Below are 19,938 nucleotides of genomic sequence, written 5' to 3'. Positions count from 1 at the left end.
TCCGCTTCGAGCGCACAGCCAGGAGGAGTGATGGAGGAGAGGCAGCAAATGTAAAATTTGGCAACTAAATCACCAAGATTCAGCTTCTTTGTGGGCACTGCTCATCTGGAAACTCTTTTAGCTGACAACATCAGAATTTCACCTGTTCTTTTTTTTTTTCCCTCCTGGCTGATACTCTGCACGTCTTTGGCTCCTTGTGATAACGGCTGGGAATAAGGAGCGGAACTGAATGTTGGCGTTGATAAGAGAGATGAAAGAAAATGTGATGACGTGATCCCGGGGCAGGTTCTCCGCAGTCAGCCCTGCCCATGCAGGATGTGTGCAGGATGGTCGGGACAAAGATGCTTGTGCTGACAGCTGCAAATTAGTATGTTGTGAGGGAAAAATTGAGGTTAACACTCTTCAGAAACATTTCTGTTACTTTTTTGGATGGCAAGAGAAGTATCTTATGGGTCTGTTGTGCCATTCAGCACTGAAGAAGCCGGGCTGATTCACAACTATTTTATCTCTCTTTCCCACTCCTCCCTACCCTACCACTAAAATCTCACTCTGTGCTAAAATACAACCTGATGTCATTAAACCGTAATGCGAAGTCTTGGCCAAGACATCACAATTGACCCACCTGTCCAGAGCCTCTCATCTCCAGGACCTTGGAGACCCAGTTTTGTAGTTGGTTGCTTTGAGCTGCCCCCAAACCTCGTGCAAGTGTCTCCTTTGTGGGAGCCCGCAGAAACCAGGAAGTTATTTTATTTATTTGACAAAGCAGGCTAAAAATTCAATTAAGTTATTTAGGTGATTCAGTTACCTCCACTGTCAGTGTGGTCGTTGGGAAGGATGAGCAGCATCTCGGCCCCTCACGTCACATATCACCCCTGCTCAAACCCTATCCCTCTGCCCTCTGTTTGCATGACACGTGTTTGCTGTCCCTGGATGAAACGGATGATAAAATATGCCAAGGGTGCACAGACACCCTCACTCACTCCCCCCTCACAAGTTCTGTTGCAGCATTGCTGCAAATTGTGGCTGTCAGCAGGGGAGCCAGGCTCATCGGGGGGCTCCATCCATCACCAGGATCAAGAGGATGCACCTATCCAAGCCCTGATGCTCCCCAATATCACAACACAGCAGGGACCGAACTAATACCCATGTTCCCTCTCCTGAAAACATGAAGACCCACTGAGAAATCACAGATGAGGGAGGTTCTGACAACACTCCCCACCTCTCAGGACAAGAGGCGGCCGAAGCGTCGGTCCCCAAAGGCACTGGCCCTGGCGATGCTGCGGGGAGCTGCGTTGTGAGTGAACATCCTCCTGCCGTCATCTCCACAGCTGTTCAAAATGGCCCCGCGCACAAAGGGCAGCGTCCTCATTAAATTGCATGGAGGGTTGCCATGTGGCCAGCAGAAATTTTGTTTTGTTTTTATTTTGATAATATATTCACCACCACAGAACGTAATGGGGTGACAGATGGGGGAGCTGGGCTCCGGCTTTCATGGGAAAGGCTCCTCTCAGCAGGGAGGCCCTAAGTTTCCCACCTAATCTTCTGTAACCTTCAGACTGCTAACAACTGTAAGAAGCAAAGCAATGGGTAGTTATTAAATTAATGACTTCATCCCCAAGCTGGTAATAAATATTTTACAGTTTTATCTCCCCACCCTGTAGACTGCTCTAGACAGACTGGTCTGTTTATTAATCTAGCTTCTGGATTTATGTTATTTAATTGCTAAGCAGCCTCAACGGGGTTGGGCTGGATTATTAAATGTTGAAGCCTGAGGAGTCCTCTGGCAAATGGCAAAACCTGCTTGATCCTTGATCTTGGACTTTGTGAGCTTCAGGCCAAACCCAGCTCCCCAGTGATGCTAAAGCCAGGTTTGTCCCTGTTTGAGATCATTTGGCCAATGCCTTGTGCTCAGTTTGGGGGGACTCTGGGACTTACCGGGCAAAGAAGAGTTTTGGTACATCGTGGCTTAAATAAGGGCAAGCTGGAGTTAACTGTGGCCACGATGCTGTGGGATCAGACATTGCATCTTAGTGTAGACCAGTCTTCCCAGGGTGGTCCAGCTCTTCGTGCTAGTCCTGGAGCTCAGGCAGAGCATCTGTTCTTGCTCTGTCCCTTCGTGGCTTGTGTTTCTCCATGTTATCACAGATAGTCACTGACATTCAAACAAAAGAGCATTGCAGTTATATAAACAAAATCAGGCTTTAATGGTTGTTATACTTCCTTGTTGACAGGGTCGAAAATGTCTTTAAATCTGATACTACCATTTTTACAACAATTGGTGATTTATTCATCCCACTGAAAGAAGGGGATGAAGGCATCTGGAATAACGAGAGCTATTTGTCTGAAGAATGCATCATCCGCGTACTTCCCAGCAGCCTCAATCCCACGAGCCCTTCTGTACAAAGCAGGAGGTCGTTTCAGGATATATCTTCTCATAAAAGTGTAGGAGCAGTGAGTGTGTTAACAAGTGCGAGCCAGAGCCTTTAATCCAGCCAGGCTGAGCTCAGAGCTGCTTGGGAGGGAGCAGTTTCCAGCTCCATTGGCTCCAGTGTCATCTCCAGCCCATCCGATTGCTCCCCAGCCTCAGCATCATCCTCCCAGGGCTCAAATGGGGTGAACTGGATGCCAAATGGCAGCTCTGAAGAGACAAGTTTCCCTCTCTCCCCAATAATCTGATGAAGAATGAGGCAACCCCTTCCTGACCACCCAGCTGTGTGTTTTTCAGGACACCTTGGGGCTGAGCGGGGTGAGATGGACAGAGCCTTGAGACTTCACCCAGAGGAGCTCTGGGGCAGGAGGAACAAAAATCAGGAAAAAAATGCAGGAGGCTGGGAAAGCAGAAAGTTTTTCTGCACAAAACCCATGGCTGTCTGGGAGAGGATGGGTAAATGTTAACAAGTAGAAGGTACCACCTGAGCAGAAGAATGGAGGGATGGGTCATTAGCAGCTTTTAACAATTAACAGCAGCATCAGTGAGGACAGATGACACTCTTGTTGGTCAGTGATTTATCAACATGTTTAGAAAAAACCCTATGCTGACAAATATCTTTTCCCCCGTATCCTTGAAGCAGAAGACCCGCTCTCCTCTGACGTTCAGCTCTCACCCTGCTCGTGTTGGAGGAGGCTTAAGAGCTCTCCGAAGCACACCCATAAACTGACAGCGTACCATCTTAAACCCATCCAATTCCCTTCCCTGCGATAAAGGACGCCAGTTCAGAGAAGATAACATCTCACAGTGATGGCTCCCAAAGCTGCAATTTAACACAAATCTAACCGCTCTATTATGCGGCACAGCCAATTCGTTAAGAAAGGACAAGCGAGCACGTCTATTAACTCTATCATCATAATCAAATATTGGCACAAGGAGCTGCTTGGCAGTGCAAAGTCTAGCAAAATCCCCCATAAAACAATTACATGCCCTTCAGAAAAACAACATGCCAGGCAGTTTGGGTGAACCATTGCATGAATCACCCTGTTTTGCTTGTTTTAAGATGTGCAGCTCTTTGTGGAGGGGACAAAATGCCATCGACTCTGAGTTGTGCCCAGCAAAGCCTCAAACAGAGAGCTTGTCCTTGGGGCTGCTCCACAGCTCCTGGGGCTGAAAGGTCTACTGGGAAAGAAAACGTACATGCTTGAAAAAGGCTTTAAGAAATCTTCTTTCTGCACAAACTTTGCTCCAATTTTTCCTGGCTACAGTTCTTACCTTTTTATCTCCATTTTAGTCTGCCTTTCACCTTTGTGTCTTTGCCATGTGGCTGCCCCCATACTGCTGTAACCCAGCAGCGCTTGTGCCTCTGCAGGGGGACAGTCAGGAAAGTTCAGCTCAATAATCAGAGAATTTAATTTCTTGGTGATGGACCTGCCTGAAATTCCCATTTGACCCAACTCACTCAGCTCCAAATGACCTTAATGTGATTTACCTTATTTCACCTTGGAAGCTACAGCTGCAGCACAGCAAAACCGAATTTTGGCAACTTCAGAAATGATGTTTCCAATGCAGAGACTGATGAGAAATTCTCTTCATTGCCACAGCTTCAAAGCATAAACTCTTGCCTGTGAAAAAGCTCCATTCTTCCAGGCAGGGAATCTGTGAACATCGCAGTCAGACAGATCTAAGTGAGGAAATCTGGTTAACAAAAACAAGCCACCTCCCAGCATTTTAGTTAAACCTCAGAGAACAGTTTGGCGAGGCTTTTTTCTAAATCCGGGAGGGGAAAGCGTCTGTCTTGGTGTCCCATTCCAGGGCTGGCATCTCCTGCACTGCTCCCGATGGCAGCTCCTCTGCTCGCACATCACTTGCAGGAGCACAAAGCTGTGAAATCCTGCAGGAGGATCACTGCCTGCAGCTCCCTGCCTTGGCAAGGAACTTCAGCCTAAAGAAATCCAAAATCCATACCTGTACTTGGAATTGTGATTGTCCCCATCATGGGACTAGTGGGATTTTAGGTGCCCTCCTGGGCAGATGACAACAGCTGCTGATTCTGCAGAGCCTTCAGAGGTACCAAACCTAAATTCATAGAATCATAGAGTCATTTGAGTTGGAAAAGACCCTTAAGATCATCGAGTCCAACTGTTAACCCACCCCGGCACTACCCCATGTCCCTGAGAACCTCATCTCCGCGTCTGTTCAGCCCCTCCAGGGATGGTGACTCCACCACTGCCCTGGGCAGCCTGTTCCAATGCCCCACAGCCCTTTCTAGGAAGAAATTGTTCCCAAGATCCAATCTAAACCTCCCCTGGCGCAACTTGATTCCCCCTAAATCCCCCAGTTTAGTAGCTGGGGAGAGCCAGGATTGGGGGGACGGTCCCTGGCTGCAGCTCTGAAGGGTCACACACCCGAGGACAAAACCCATCCATCAGGGACCCATCGGGGATGTTGGCAGCAGCTCGAAGAAAGACCATAGGAACTAAAGTCACAAACAGAACTGGGTTTTATTACGAAATAACCCTGCCAGTACATGAGGAAGTTCTGTCTGCAAAGTACATTTCCTGAGGAAAGTAGATCACAGTATCGTTTTCACAGAATAACATGTAGCCTGCTATAACTTTCAATGTGACTCTTTATTATTTAAATATTAACAGTATTCCTTCACATAAACAAGTACTCAGTCATCACATAACCAACACACAAACGACAAAATAAATATACAACAAGAGCACAGTTCATTTCCCCCCCGACTTAAATATTAAATAAATAATAAATACAGAATTTTCATTTCCTGTTATCAGTGCCTGAAACAATATGAATGAAAAAGAAAGAAACGGAAGAAGTCTCTGTTCACCCCGGTGCCCCCACCCCGCAAAAATCAAACCAAAAAATTATCAAAATGTCTCAGTTATAAAATATCTTTAAAAAAATTCCCATCGTTAAAAGAATAAATAACAAAATATATAAAAAATAACTTGGTTGCATCAAAATTACAAGTAGGAGTTGTAGATAGGTTTTTTCTTTTTTTTTTCTTTTTTTTTTTTTTTTTGGAATATCATTTTTTATGGTCAAAAGTTTAAATTTTTAACTTTTTTTTTTTGCTTCTTTTCTTTTCTATGGTGCAGTGTCCAGTTCAAAATAAGTATAAAATTAATAAATAAAAAAGTTAAATAAATAGCAAAAAGTTAACATAAGGTGTTGTAAATATAAATTACATACATCTTGCCAAAATTAAATAATTTACAGGATAATTAAACTAACTACTTCTTTTTTTCCTCTCTTTCTTCCAGGAAGTGCAATTTCTCTACTTTTAAATACTAACTGAATTGCAGTCACAATCAATTTGGACTCTATTTACATGTTAAGAACATTGTGTTTTTAACACCTCAAATTATTATTTTTTTTCCCCTTTCTTTTTTGTAGTTTTGCACTTGGAATGGGTTCTAAAATAAGTGAACTTGTGGAGTCTGATCCTGCAAACACGTGTGTGAGCAACCCCCCTGTGCCAGCCGCCCCCACTGAACCCAGCAGGAACGACACCAGTCGGTGGCCACTGCCATCACTGGGAATCCACTGACTTCTGCAAATTGTGGAGTTTTTCCTAAATATCTGCAGGATTGGGCTCCAAACGATGCCACAGTCTTGCCTTTAGTGTGGGGCAGCAAAATACTCCCCAGCTCTGCCTGCCCTGCTGCCAGGAGGGATGCAGATGTGGGATGTAGGATGCAGATGAACGATGTGGGATGCAGATGCGGGACACAGATGCACCCCACACTGGGACCCCTTTGGGAGGTTTTGCCCCGCTCCGTTCCCAAAGTGTTTGTAGCAGGGGGACAGTGAGCTCCAGGCAGGAGCAAAGGTTGGGGACAGCAAACCCGCGGGGTGACAGGTGGCTCCACACGCTATAGGGCGGGTGCTGGAGAGCCGTGTCGCAAAGACATTCATAGAGTTGTCCTGTAAGTGCACAGTGGGCTGCATGTACCAAGCTGCTTACAAAATGCTTCTTTGGAAGAATACCCAATACCTGAATACTCTCATTTTTTTGTCTTTTCAGAATGGTGCTTGCACTGTGATTTTGCACAAAACTTAGAACACCAAACCAAAAAATACTCATTGCCCTGTGGATATCTGTAAGAAATCAACTACTGATTCAGGGTAGGTAAGCACTTTGCTGGCCATCAATTAACATCTCTCTTTATGTTGTTTTCTTTTTTCTTTTCTTTTTGTTCATCACAATCTCAAACGTTCTCTGGCATCGATGTATGATCTCTGGACTGGCAGTACTGCGCTGCTGTAAGCATGATCACAATAATGAAAAGAACCAGAACTGTCATCAAACAGACTTCCAAAAAATCATATACACTGGACCATGACACATTAAAGAATTCTTCTGTATGAAATATCTGGTATTGGCCTATTCATAATAGCTATTCTCATAGTTAAGACAGACAAAGGAATACTGTAGTTGCAAACTCCAAAAGCTTCCCTGAGAACCTTTTTTCCATTGCGCTTTCCACTGGAGATCCAGAACCACTCTTCGGATTTCTGTCAGAAAATAAAAATAAGCTACTTTATAATACTTCAGAGGTCCTGTGCCCAGTGGGTATCTGAACAGCTCAGGGTTGGGAGGCCCAGCACAGGTTCAGATTTACAGGTAGCTTGCCGCTCCAGCACTTGTAGCAATACAGAACGTAATTCATGTGTGAGCAGGTGATCTGGACATACAACCATAGACAACATGAGGGTTTAAGCCAGTCTTACGCTAGTCTTGGATTAGACAAGACCCTGTTCTTGCAACGTTTCAACCCTTGGATCAACTCTGTGAGAGCGTGGCAGCTCAGGAAAGCTGTCTGCTCTTCACCAGCTACCAAGCCCCACAGCCTACTGGAGAATTTAACCTTCCATCCTCATCTACCTTGTAGTCCAGGTAGAAAAATCCCACTTTTCTCAAGAAGGTCCAAAGTTAAGTAAACGAGAACATTGAGTTCGATCAGTTCCGTGTCTCAGAAATGGCCTCTTGGTTACATTTTGGTCCTTATTTTTTTAAGTTTTGTTTTTTTTTTTTTCATTCATTAAACAAGTTTTCTAACTTGTAAACCTGATTACTTGGAAGGAAAGTTCCATCTTACAGTCTGTTTGTTTCCTCATCTCCATCCCCATCTAAACCTGGATGCCCTTGACAGCTTGCTTGATGCTCTCCAGCAGATCCTTGTTCTCCGGGTTCTGGTAGCAGTCCTGGTTGGTGTACATGTCAGTCAGCGTGTTCACATACGCGTCAAAGTTCTGTTCGCTAATTGGCTCCTGCAGCCAAAAAAGCCAAATAAAAGAGTTAGTGGTACAGCAGGAGAAGGTTGAGATGTTTCTTCGAGGGACCTTGGGGGTTCAGCATGGAGAACAGGAGCTGAGGGCAGATGTTCTGATCTCTGAACTGCCTGAAAGAGCTTGGAGCCAGGGGGGTCGGGCTCTGCTCCCAAGGAACAAGCGCCAGGACCAGAGGAAACAGCCTCAAGCTGCACCAAGGGAGGCTGAGGATGGATCTTGGGAACAATTTCTTCCCCAAAGGGCTGTCGGGCATTGGAACAGGCTGCCCAGGGCAGTGGTGGAGTCACCATCTCTGGAGGGATTGGACAGATGCAGAGATGAGGTTCTCAGGGACATGGAGTAGTGCCAGGGGTGGGGTAACAGTTGGACTTGATCTTGAGGGACTTTTCCAACCAAAATGATTCTATGATTCTATTTGCAATTAATCATCTGCATCAACAGCCAAGGGTCTCCAGGTCAGAGTCCTTTTTGTGCCCATGCTGTACGTACGGGAATCTCAGCATGCAACCCCTGATCCTGACATATCTTAACTGGGTCCTTAATTATATATATTGGCCTCGTGAAACTATTAACAGCATCAGCTTAAGCATGTGCAGGCAGCTGGATGGACTTGAGGCTGAATTAAGCTGTGGAAATGAAGGGCTGGAGGACAAGAGGAGGCAGAGGCTGCTGGAGCATCGTGGAAGGAATCAAAGGCAAAGCCAGGACAGGAGCCCGGTCACCTTGGGCTCACATCTGCCCGCACCAGCATCCTGCTGCGGCACAGCTTCGCTTTTGAGAGGCATCGTGGAAAACTTGCAAATATCTAACTTGGAGTTAACGGGGAGGAAAAGAAAGGGAGGAGGAAGAAAAAGAACAGGAATGAAAAGAGCATACAGGTCTCGTGGGCATGATTTAATTGGAGTTGCCTGAAAACTTGAAAAAAATATTTGCTGAGCAGTTTATTTGACCTTTATGTGTCAAATACTTTACAGAAAAGCACTCAGCGAGCGGTTTTCTGCCAGTGAGACAGCTGGGTGAATACTATCCAAAACCGCTCTGCTGGAGGGTGGCTCCTCTCCAACCAGCCTGAATTTAAATATGAACCCCAATGAAAAAGATTCCACACCTCCCTCCCCCCCACCCCCAAAAAATGATGGCAGAAAAAATAAATCACAAGCTCATTCCTCTGATCATTGTGATGGTCTTTATGAGTTATAAGAGGACAGATTCCCCAACAACATGAGCCCCCCTCCGCACACCTGGTTTTGACAACAGTAATTACATCGCTGTGAATAGCAAGGAGGTAATTAATAGCCTTTTGTGGTTTTACTATTTTAACGCAGTCTTTTCATTTTGCAGTAACTCTGTGGTAACATGCTGTGGGCTGTTAGACCTTGTTAAATTAAACAAAATACACTCTCTTTAAGAATGCTATTCTTTGGCTGCCAGCTATTCAAAACTGAATTGAAACTACCTGCATTATAATAGGAGCTGTAAGATCTTTGTGACGTTGAAATCCAATCCCTCCTGATCTCCGCTGGTGCTGTCTTAGCCTAAAAGGCGCTGAATGCCCTTGATAAAGTTTCCTATTTCGTGATAATGCTCCCAGATGTAATGAGACAGAACAATAGATACAAAGGGAGATCGGCAAAAAATGACAACAAAAGGGAGATACAATGCAAGCTTCAGAGATAAGGCAAAAGTACTGATCTTATAAAGAACACATAGGCGTATGGAGAGAAATTCTCCCACTTTAATTGTACATAGGCCTTATAGCGAATTTGGTTTGGCACAGCTCCCTCGATTGCACTGGCTGAAAGTTTCTTACCATGTGCGGAAGGCGAATATTGGCAAGACTTTGGATTAGAGCCTGGCTCAACCCTGAGAGCTCCAGGAACAGGGCTTCGTTTTGCTCCTCTATGATTTTGTTCTCCTCCTCAATGTTCTTCAGGTTCTTCTCCATGGTGGAGATCTGCAAAGCAACGAGCATGGCAGGGTGACCAGCCCACATGTGACAGCACCCACCACCACCCATGGCTTGGCCATGTGTCCCCAGTCTTGGGCACGTGGCAGAGGGCACAAACCTGCGACTGCAGTTTCACCATGGCTGCTTCCATTTCCGAGTTGGACTCGTTCAGCTCACTGATCTCCTTGTTCAGCTGCTTGATCTCTTCGTCGTTCTCCAGAACTGCAGGAGAGGTCATGGGCACTCAGCAAATGCTCATGGGCAAAGCAAAAATGTTGGGTTTTCTGCTGAGCCCATCCTAATCACAGACATCACCATTCGCAAAGTCCTCACCTTTGTGTCCTCATAACAGGATGCACATCTCACCTGTGTTTTTTATTATTTAGTACCATTTTTAGCATCATGGTTCAATGATACTTTATAGGTCAATATGTAAATGCAAAAGCCAATGACAGAGTAGCAGCTGGAGCCCAGCATTTCCATGCACCCTGCAAGGTTGATTGCCCTGAAAACTCAGGTCATTCTCTCCAGTCCTGAGTTGGGGAAGATGCCATTTAAAAACGAATGCATATCTTTGTTAGAAATTCCAAGGTTCATAAAATAAAACAATATTTCTAGCAGAGTATTTTTAGCAGGTATTTATAGGTTCCAAACTACATAAGTATTCAAGTAAAATGCCTGAACCTTGTCAAGTACCACAAAAATCTCAGTAATAGCACTGGAAACGCAAAGTGCCATCGCTAACAAAATTCCAGATCCAGAAATATCTGTGGGGTTAAAAGCCCTGACTAGGTGAAAACAGCTGAATGACTGTAAGGGATTTGTAAAAATGTCAGTGAATATTTCAAAAAATATCTCCATTTCATCATGAATTCTTTTTGCCTGGAATTTCACCCTGGAAACTCCTTTATCATTTCATCTACCCCCTCCCAGGGTGTCACTGGGGAGCGGTGCTGGTACCACACCAACCCCCATAGCCGAGCAACCGAGAAATGGGGGTTCATAGCACGTGACAACTTTGAAAACCTGAGGCCAGATTTCAGTTTTTGAAACCTCCCCAGTCTGCAAAGAAAAAGATAAACAGGCTCAATACATTGACACATACCCACAAGGCAAGAGGAGTGAAAATCCTTACCATCGCTGGTCTTGAACTTGGTGTTGAGAATTTCATCCCCTGAGAGTTTTCCTTTTTTCCCAGCAAAAGTAGCTCTTGGACACCCTGACAAACTGAAAAACGAGTAAAAATGGGTTTCATAAACTCTCGGTATTTATAGGTGCTTATGTTCCCAACAAGAGCATGTACCATTTGGTGGAGTTCATGCTGCGAGACACTTCTTCTAAAAGCTTTTTACGGTACAGAGGAAATTGCTTTATGAATAATGCCACAAAACTCCCCATTTATGAAGCAAGAGCAATTTTCTCTGAACAAAGATTTAAAAACACATTGTTTCCTAAAAGACAGGACATGACAGGTGAGGAAAGTGAGATGAGTCTGGCTGGTTTGGGTATCAAACACCCTGTTTGGGGTGCCCAAGTTCATTTCATAAAAGGACATTGTCTTATTAATTTTCATTATTTTGCCCAATCTACATCTCACCGTTGCAATATTAAAACAATTATGCATTTCTTCCCTGCAGAAGGCTCCAACCTTGGAGCAAACTGACTGAGGCCAGCACCAAAAACACCAGACACTGAGCCTTCATGAAGAGCTGAGCGATGCTCAAGCAGCAACTACCGCCAGGTGGAACTGTCCCTGGCAATATTGTCACTCTCCTGGTGATTTCCACCCCAGGATTTACCTTCTGTGAGTGAGGAAGCTCCCATTGGCGTGGCCGGAGCCATCGCAGCCTGGGGTAGGGCAGGTTGGACCTTCGTTCTTCAACGATTTCCAGGAAAACGAGGAGCCATTGAGCGATCCTTCCTTCTGCCGGCGGGCTGCGAGGGGACACCCTGATGCGCTACGGTGAGAGGCATATTTGCCGCTGATGTGTCCAAGCCCAACGCAACCAGGAACCGGACACCTGGGCAGAGAGAATTACCAACATTTACAGCATGGGAATGAAGAGGGATGTAAGAAAATGAGGGATGAGCAGGAACAAGGGAGCCTGGGAAGAGTGTTTTGCATTGGGGATCTCATCTGGGCTTCATGCTTAGTTGATGGAAATGGCAGATGGGAAATTAAGAGCTAAGAGTGTCTACAAGTGTGGGTGTGGTGCCTCATTGTGGGCAAAGACAGCAGGTTGGGCTACTTGACTTTGGATCCCAGTGTTACCTCAAGCCTGACACGCTCACACTGAACCATCACACATTTACAGCTGGCTCTGCCCAGTGTTACTGCCCAGGAACCCAAGGTCATCAACTTCATCACCCTACACCAGCACGGTCAATGAGATCCAGAAGACTGACTGTGCCCCTGGGGATACAACCCTGCCCTGGGGACCAGCCCCTGCACTGGGAACCATTCAAGCTGCAACTTGTGCTCCAAAAAGCTGCAAACCAGCTCCTGTAAGTAGGTTGTCCAAGAGGTTTCTGAGCCCATAACCCACCAGACAGGATGAATGAACCCAGCACATTGCTCAGCCTGCAGCCTCAAATTGCACCAAGGGAAGCTGAGATTGGAAATCAGGAACAATTTCTCCCCCAAAGGGCTGTCAGGCATTGGAACAGGCTGCCCAGGGCAGTGGTGGAGTCACCATCCCTGGAGGGGTTGAACAGATGCAGAGGTGAGGTTCTCAGGGACATGGGGTAGTGCCAGGGGTGGGTTAACTGTTGGACTCGATGATCTTAAGGGTCTTTTCCAACTCAAATGACTCTATGATTCTATGATTCCCTTCTCTTGCTCTACTGAGAGATCAACCTGCTCTCGCAAGGGGATAAAAGTGGGAATTACCATCAAACCAACACATGAACCCTCCCGCCCTCAACATATACTGATTAGGGTGGGTGGGAGGTGTGAGAGGTGGAAGCTGCTAATTTCCAGGAGGATGATGAACAGCTCTAAAAAGCTCACAAAACTCCCCATCTAATGATATACTCACTAAATTCAGCCATTTGACAAAGCCCAGTGTATCTATTAAGGTTTCTGCTGTGGTTTGCATTTGTTTAAAGATGCTAGCCAATTATAAATACACTTAAAAGTTTATTACTCAAGGGAGGCTACTCTAAAAAAAAGCAGGGGTGGGAGGAAAAATAGGTAAGAAATGGCAAAAATAACCCCGTGTCCTTGGTTTGAAAGCAATTAGGGGCTTAAGTTTCCCCAGCAAAATATCCGCTGAGCTGCTCCTGCAAATCGCAAGCTGCGTTTCGCCACAGAAATGATTACCCTGATTGTTTATATTTTGTACAAAAGGGAGATGACAGCAGAAGCGGGGGGAGCTGCACACCCAGCCTTTTCCCAAGATAATTTGAAAAATGCTGATCTCGATTTTAATCAGCTGCAAATGCAGCACAATTCACTTATAATATCCCTGCCAGCAGGATCCTCAGTAAATTCATAACATCGTTGCTTTTATATGATCACGAGCAAATTACTGAATCCTCAGGAGGAAAAGGGAATAAAAAAAAAAAAAAAAGAGTGAGAAGGAAAGAGACAAACCCCAGCAGTTAGAACGCAGCAGTTACGGTCCAACCATTACATATTTTACACTGTTAATTTAACTTTCATTACACTTTCATTGTTAAAAAAATAAACCAGAGCCTTATTGTGCAAAACAGCTTGCTTGGGCTTCTTTTTAATATATATTTTTTTAATTGTTATTATTTAACGGAAGCATTGGTAGCGTTTGATCAATTAGGCAGCGGCAGACGCTTCCGTTGTATGGCAGGGCTGGGCTGGAGGTTGAGGTGATCTGTTCAATCCCATCTTGAGCAAATTACTTGAAGGATGAACAGCAGAAACAACACGGAGTAAATGACTTTCTCCTCGGTGACGATGTGCAAAACTCGGCCGGGTTCCAAGATGCACTCAGTGCAGCCGGAGGATGGATTTATAGAGCCAAAGCTCCTTAATGCAAACCTGCACCGGGCACATCCGAACCTGTACCGGGAGTATCCAAACCTGCACCAGGAGCATCCAAACCTGAACTGGGCACATCAAACCTGCACCAGGCACATCAAACCTGCACCAGGCACATCAGAAGCATCCCAACCTGCCACGGGAGCATCTGAACCTGCTTCGGATACATTTTGCTGCAGGAGGTGGAACAGGAGCTTTCCAAGGGCTGGGGGAAGGTGGTGGTGAAGGGACCACTGCACTGTGTTGTTTTGCACATCTCAGAGGATCTTCTGCTCCTTCTGGGCATTCTGGAGGAGCAGGGTTCCTGCTCCTGCCATGGGACTTTGGGGAACGGCGTCATGTCCCCAAGGCTACCCAGGGTGGTAAAACACTGGCCCAGGTTGCCCCAGAGAGGTGTGAATGCCCCATCCCTGAAGACATTCCAGGCCAGGCTGGACGGGGCTCTGAGCAACCTGAGCTGGTGAAGATGTCCCTGCTCATGGCAGGGGTGGCACTGGATGAGCTGGGAAGGTCCCTTCAACCCAAACTGTTCTGTGATTCTGTGAAATGTGCAACAGCTGGCAGTTGCACAGCAGCATTAGCTGCTTGTCCTTTCCCTCACTATGTCACTGCTCAACGGCACGGCATTATGATACCACCAGCGTATTCAGTGTATTTCAGCCAAAACAGGATTTTTTTTCCCACAGATTCTAAAGTAGGTTGCTTAATTTTTAATAAACTCTGCTAACTCCTGCTAATTATCGCACAGCTCATTGAACCAGGAGGCTTTCCTTCCTGTAGACTGAGGAGTAAGAACAGAGCAGATGGCTCAAATATCATCTTTCCTAAAGGGCCTTCCCACGGCTCCTGGATCCCGGTTTCCCGCAGCCCCCCTGGAGCTCTTCTGCACCCAACGGTTTATGCTCCAGCTCAGTCTCTGCTCCAGGGCAAAACCCAGCTCTACGGAGGGACTCAGCTCCGCAAGGACAAGACCAGCACCAGGGCTGAAATGGGGAAAAGAAGATGCATTTGGGGACAGCCCAGAGAGCCAAAGGAGTTTGGATGGAAATGCCAGCACTCCTGGGCATCCAAAAACTCTGTGAAGGTGTTCATAAGTTTTTCCACATTTATTTTCACCCGCCTCCACCTTCACTTGCTGAGTGAGTGGGGATGCTTTGGGTTAACCAAAAGTAAGATGCTGGAGTCAGTGCTGGCCCCGACCCGGCCATAAGGCTTTGATGTCCTGTAGCTGTGTGGGGTTGAAGCACAGACCCTAAAGCTGAGCCCATGATGCTCAGGCTTGCTTGAAGTCAGAATAAATGGATTTCACAGCAAATAAAAGCTCCTGAGACAGACCAAGAGATATTTAAAATCTCTGTTCCCAGAAGGAATAAACCCTAATAAACGTGGGATTTCAAATTTATAACACTGGTGGGTTTTTTTACGAATTATATAAGCACAGGTAGGAAGGAACTGTTTGTGCTTTACCAGCCCACCTTTCACATCTGCAAAAACAACTAAGAAAAAAATACACCATTACCTCCCCATCACCTGATTTTTCCAAGCAAATTTCAAAATCACAACACCATTATTGGGATCAGGGAGAAATTCCCCGGAAGGCAGTGGAAGAGCTCAGGCAGATGATGCTCGGAGCAGCGTGAGCCGGGGGGGATGCAGGACGGATGCTGCTCCCCCCGCGTCAATCTGTGTGAGCCAAAGCCAAGGAAAAGCCTCCGCTCGGGAGTTTCATCCAGACTTACTTCATCAGCTCTGGGTCTTCTTTATCATCCTTTGTCGGTGTGATCTTGATCCCGCTTTTCTTGGCACGAGGGCAGCCTGACAGACTGTGGTTAAAAAGAAAAGAAAGGCCTATCTGAGCGGCAGAATCACTGCATTTCCTATTCCCCTGCTTCAGTCATCTCTACCTTGAATTTCGCACAGTATTTTTTGATCTCTCTCATTTTGCAGCTTCACATCATGAGGAGAAGTCAGGAGGAAAAAAAAAAAAAAAAAATTGAGAGAAATGGACAGTAATTAATGGTGTCTAGATGAGACGATATCTGCTAACAGCCTGCGATGTTTAATGGAATTGTTGAAACAGAAGGCTCAGATCTATGCTATTAATGTTCTAAAGTGATAATAGAAGTCATAAATAGGTAGCATTATTAGCAGGAACATTGCATCAGCTAAAATCTGACCCTTTGTCTTTTATTCTGTTGAAGGGAGCTTCTAATCAGATGCTGGAAACATCAAAAAAAAAAAATAAAAAAGAGAAGTCAGATTAAAGAGATGAAAATAGGCTTCAGTTGTCAGTAACATTAATGTTTTATTCAGAACTTTACAACTCTGCCCACTGCAGGAAAAAAAAAAATAAAAGAAAAACAAAACAGAAAGAGGTTACAGAGAAAATAATTTAAGGGAGATCTTACCTTCTATGTGATGCATAATTTCCTGTTATGTGACCAGAGCCATCACAACCAGGAGTAGGGCACCTGTGGAGGAAAGGGACGCTTGGATTAGCCCGGGGACATGAGCAGGGGATCGACACTTTGCGACAGTTCATTTCAAAGAGAAATCTGGGGCCATCACCACAGAGGGAGTTTTTTTTCTTCCTGCCCCTTCTCCCTCTGTAAGAACAAGGTCTGATCTGTAATATCCACGGCACCTAAGTCGATGCATTGCTGCACGATGTTGGCGTTGGAGAGGAACGTCAGTGGGACACAGTGGGGATGTTGGGAGCACGGTGCGTGGCTGCTCTCCAGCACAGGGTCACAGCTCCCAGCCTCTGTCCCCACCCTCACAAAGGGGACAGCTCAAGAGATGACAATAGGCACAAAATGACCTCCAGGACACTCTCTGTCATCTTGAGGAAGCCATAAGGAGACAGCAGATACAGCCTACAGCTCTAGACAAAGAGGCAACTTTGGCCACCACGAAGAGGAAGCCCAACAGAAGGTCTCAGGTGACTTGGTGGGTGCCAATGTCACTGAGGGCAAACAGACACCCCACTGCAGGAGGGTCCTCGGGGTCCAAAATGGGCAGATATCTCTGATGGAGGAATAGGAGGGAGAAGGTTGGGTGAACCTTGGGTGTCCTCCTTCCATAACACTATGGGCAAGGGACAGTGGTATATGCAGGAGGACAATGGAACCTTGGGCTGGGGATCACCAGATGACCATGCATCGTGCACCAGCAACTTCTGGTGCTTCAGTGCAAAATCTGCCCCTCAGTCCTCAACTGCTGGTGATACCAACGGTACTTTGAAGATGCAGCCGTGATCACAGGGCTGAAGGTAAAGCATCCAGCTCTCTGGGCCCTGGTTGAACGCAAAGCCTGGAGAATCATTCCATGATCACACAAACCTGCACAAAGGCTGGCAGGGGCCAAGATAATGGCACGAGTTCAGCACCACATCATTAATGGTGCAGGAGCGAGGAAGGTGTGGGGTTATGAAGTACCATGTGCACAAAGATCTGTTCCGAATGCTGTAGGTGATGCAGCAGACATAAAAGTTGTCATGGGGACAAGGACGAGAGGCGAGGAGTGCTTGCCAAGGACGTGCCAATTAGCCAGGGCTTTTTGAGTCAAGTGATTAGGACTAGGGGGAGAAAATCCACGGAGCTGCCTCGGGATGAGTGGGAGATGCTCAACTGCTCACTTTGGAGCTGTTGGAATAGAAAGCAAAACTATTTATTGTTGTTGTTCTAGCTTCAGGGTGGGATGAAATTATGGAAACACTAACACCGAACTCCTTTTGCCTTTCAGGACTTTTAAAGAGGGGAGAGAAGTGATTTGATTTTTATTTTTAATTATCTGGAGACAAATCATACCACCAGAGACCTTTTATTGCATGTTCCAGCCTGGAGCTATTTTTTTTTATGACAAGGATATTAACACCTGAAATAGAATTTATAATAGAAACACTGACATGGCCTTATCTGAAGTTGTGAAAAGGTATGACTGCGCTATCTGTAATATCATCTCCAAATCCTCTTCCTCCCTCCTCTGTTCCCATTCTCACTAGAAAAGAAAAAAGCAGTACTTGGGAAATAACACTAAAAAGCTTTGCTTTGGCCAAAAATCACCTTGTTTACAGAGGATTTTTATAAAAAGCGCTGACATCAGATGCCCAAGGGGAGTAGAGGATGCTGCACAGCAAAGCTCAGCACGATGCTTGGTCTCAGGGACAAGCCCTTTTGCTTTATCTTGGGGCCCTTACTGGAAATGGGCACCGTTCCGGAGAGCTTTTAATATCTCTAACACTAATTGCCTGATCACTGGGCTATTCTTTAAGGCTGCTGGAGAAACACCAGTTCAGCAAAGCTCTCTTAAGAGGTTCTTACAAAATGTATATCGCCAATAATGCATGATTAAGCGTACTTAGCTCTAATCATGCACATCCTTTCCATCCACTGGCATATTCTATTAATATCAACTAATCCAGCTACTTTTTCCACCTCTGTGATAAGTAGCAGGCAGTTAATGAACATTTTTCCTGGTATCAGCACCCACATTGGTTCCAGACCCACGCCGCCCTCTGGGCCACCAAAAGGATTTGGGACTTTACCAACCACCCTAATGACCAAAGGGGCTCCCACTTGCCTCTGTTACGACTCCAGAAATCACTTTTTGCATATATAGGACACAGGGTGTTATCATTTTTTTCATTACAAGCCTGTGCAATGTGAAGTCCTCCATGAGGTTTTACCCTCAGTAGAGGCTCCTCAGTTATAGTTATGAATATTTCGGTGTCTAAATAATCCTGAAACTGGATTCAGCAAAGTGGGGAGCTCAGAGGAGAACTGGACTCCAAAGGCAGGCTGGCTCTGTGGAAGAGATGTCGAAAAAAAATTCACAAATACCTTTCCCCCAAAGATGCAGGTTGCGTGGAGGGGGGTCACGGTCCCCCAAGTGTCTCCATCTATTTTAAATACAATTTCTATAAAACCTTTCTTTAGGGGAAGCAACCTAAGAGAGTATTTGGGAAACCCCCTGTGAAGAATAAGCTCCTCCTGAAAATGACGACTTTTGGGAAGACAGCAGTAAAGCTCAAAACAGGATTCAGAGGAAGATATTTGAATGAAAATGTCAAAACCAGGTTTGTTTGCTCTTGCTCCATCTTCCATTCCCTCACAAATCAAACTCCCATGGAAATGAACAGGAACCTCTGTCACTACATCCCAAATGGTTCCTCAAATTTAGCATTAAAATCAGGTTCTCCAAAAGCATTGGCTTTGCTGTGTCCTGGCGGTGTTTTCCCAGCTGCGTCTCTACCCAAAAATAAAGCGTGTACCTTTATCTAGGCTTTGCATTACTCGAGAGATATACAAAAAATGCTGAACGAAAAGGGTTGTGACACAAACTAGGGAACAAAGGCTTGGGAAAAAAATGTCAAATGAAGGAAAAAATAGCATATGGATTTCTACAGTGCCCAAAGGAAACCTGCCAGGGGTCCGGGTTATCTCCAGTCGCTGCCGTGATCCCCCCTCCCCGAAATAAACCTCTTCTCAATGCAGCAGCAGGAGGTTGGACTCCATCAGAGCTCCTTGCAGGCAGATTTTCATCGGCTCTTTGAAAGGAGAAGGGAGGGGATGGAAAAGCCAAAGCAGAGCAAGAGGAAGAGGAGCAGGGAGGGGGGAGAGAGAAAAAAGGGTGGAAAGAAATAAAAACAAAAAGAAAAGAAAAAGGGAGTTCCAAGTTGAGCGCAAACATACTTGAGGTCAGCAGAGTGGGCAGCCATGAGGTTTCTGAGGCTCTTGTCAGCAAGAGGACAACCAGAAAGGCTGAAAGAGAAGAGATGGAATATCTGGATAAGCAAAAAAAAAAAAAAAAAAAAATAAAGAGAAAGAAAAAGGGCCAGGGTGTGGGGAGGGAGAGGGGGAGGGGCAACAGAAGGTGGGGAGGAAACAGAACCAAACTATCCACATGGTCAAAAAATATACAAAAAAAAATTTAAAATGTTCTCTTTGATTCCCAATTGTGAAAGAAGGGTCAACCCACCTGCGGTGAGAGGCATAGTTTCCCGTTATGTGTCCGCTGCCGTCACAGCCTGGGGTCGGGCAACTGGGCAACAACAATAACAGGAGGGTCAGTGCTGGGAAGGAACTGTCACCCCGAGCCGCAGGACCACGATGTCCCGCGAGCCCCCAGTCTGGCTGGGGCAGCTCATCCAGGCCCCAAACACTGGCTCCTTCAATCCGACCGCAGCACTTGTGCATATGTTTGCATGCAAATAAACCAGCTGTT

The 19,938-nt window shown here is 45.8% G+C and overlaps 1 protein-coding gene across 12 annotated transcripts in view; it reads right to left on the bottom strand.

Moving 5' to 3' along the window:
• Nucleotides 1-4,908: 4,908 nt before the first annotated feature.
• MYT1 (myelin transcription factor 1) overlaps nucleotides 4,909-19,938 on the bottom strand; it is a 63,370-nt gene continuing 48,340 nt past the window's right edge. For 10 of the 12 annotated variants that reach the window (XM_021282672.2, XM_065032301.1, XM_021282682.2 and 7 more), the window contains exons 15-23: nucleotides 19,693-19,755; nucleotides 19,407-19,475; nucleotides 16,122-16,184; nucleotides 15,453-15,536; nucleotides 11,498-11,719; nucleotides 10,834-10,925; nucleotides 9,817-9,920; nucleotides 9,561-9,704; nucleotides 4,909-7,729 (exon numbers count right to left, since the gene is read on the bottom strand). In XM_021282672.2, coding sequence (XP_021138347.1) covers nucleotides 7,589-7,729; nucleotides 9,561-9,704; nucleotides 9,817-9,920; nucleotides 10,834-10,925; nucleotides 11,498-11,719; nucleotides 15,453-15,536; nucleotides 16,122-16,184; nucleotides 19,407-19,475; nucleotides 19,693-19,755 — 982 coding nt within the window. In that variant the 3' untranslated portion in view covers nucleotides 4,909-7,588. The remainder of the gene's footprint in view (nucleotides 7,730-9,560; nucleotides 9,705-9,816; nucleotides 9,921-10,833; nucleotides 10,926-11,497; nucleotides 11,720-15,452; nucleotides 15,537-16,121; nucleotides 16,185-19,406; nucleotides 19,476-19,692; nucleotides 19,756-19,938) is intronic. The other 2 variants (XM_065032303.1, XM_065032302.1) reach the window with 1 other exon arrangement.

Source organism: Columba livia, chromosome 16 (genome assembly GCF_036013475.1).
Source record: "Columba livia isolate bColLiv1 breed racing homer chromosome 16, bColLiv1.pat.W.v2, whole genome shotgun sequence".
In the NCBI taxonomy this organism is placed as follows: domain Eukaryota; kingdom Metazoa; phylum Chordata; class Aves; order Columbiformes; family Columbidae; genus Columba; species Columba livia.
The sequence above is the reverse complement of the archived record's forward strand: the minus strand, read 5'-3'. Positions and strand labels throughout refer to the sequence as shown.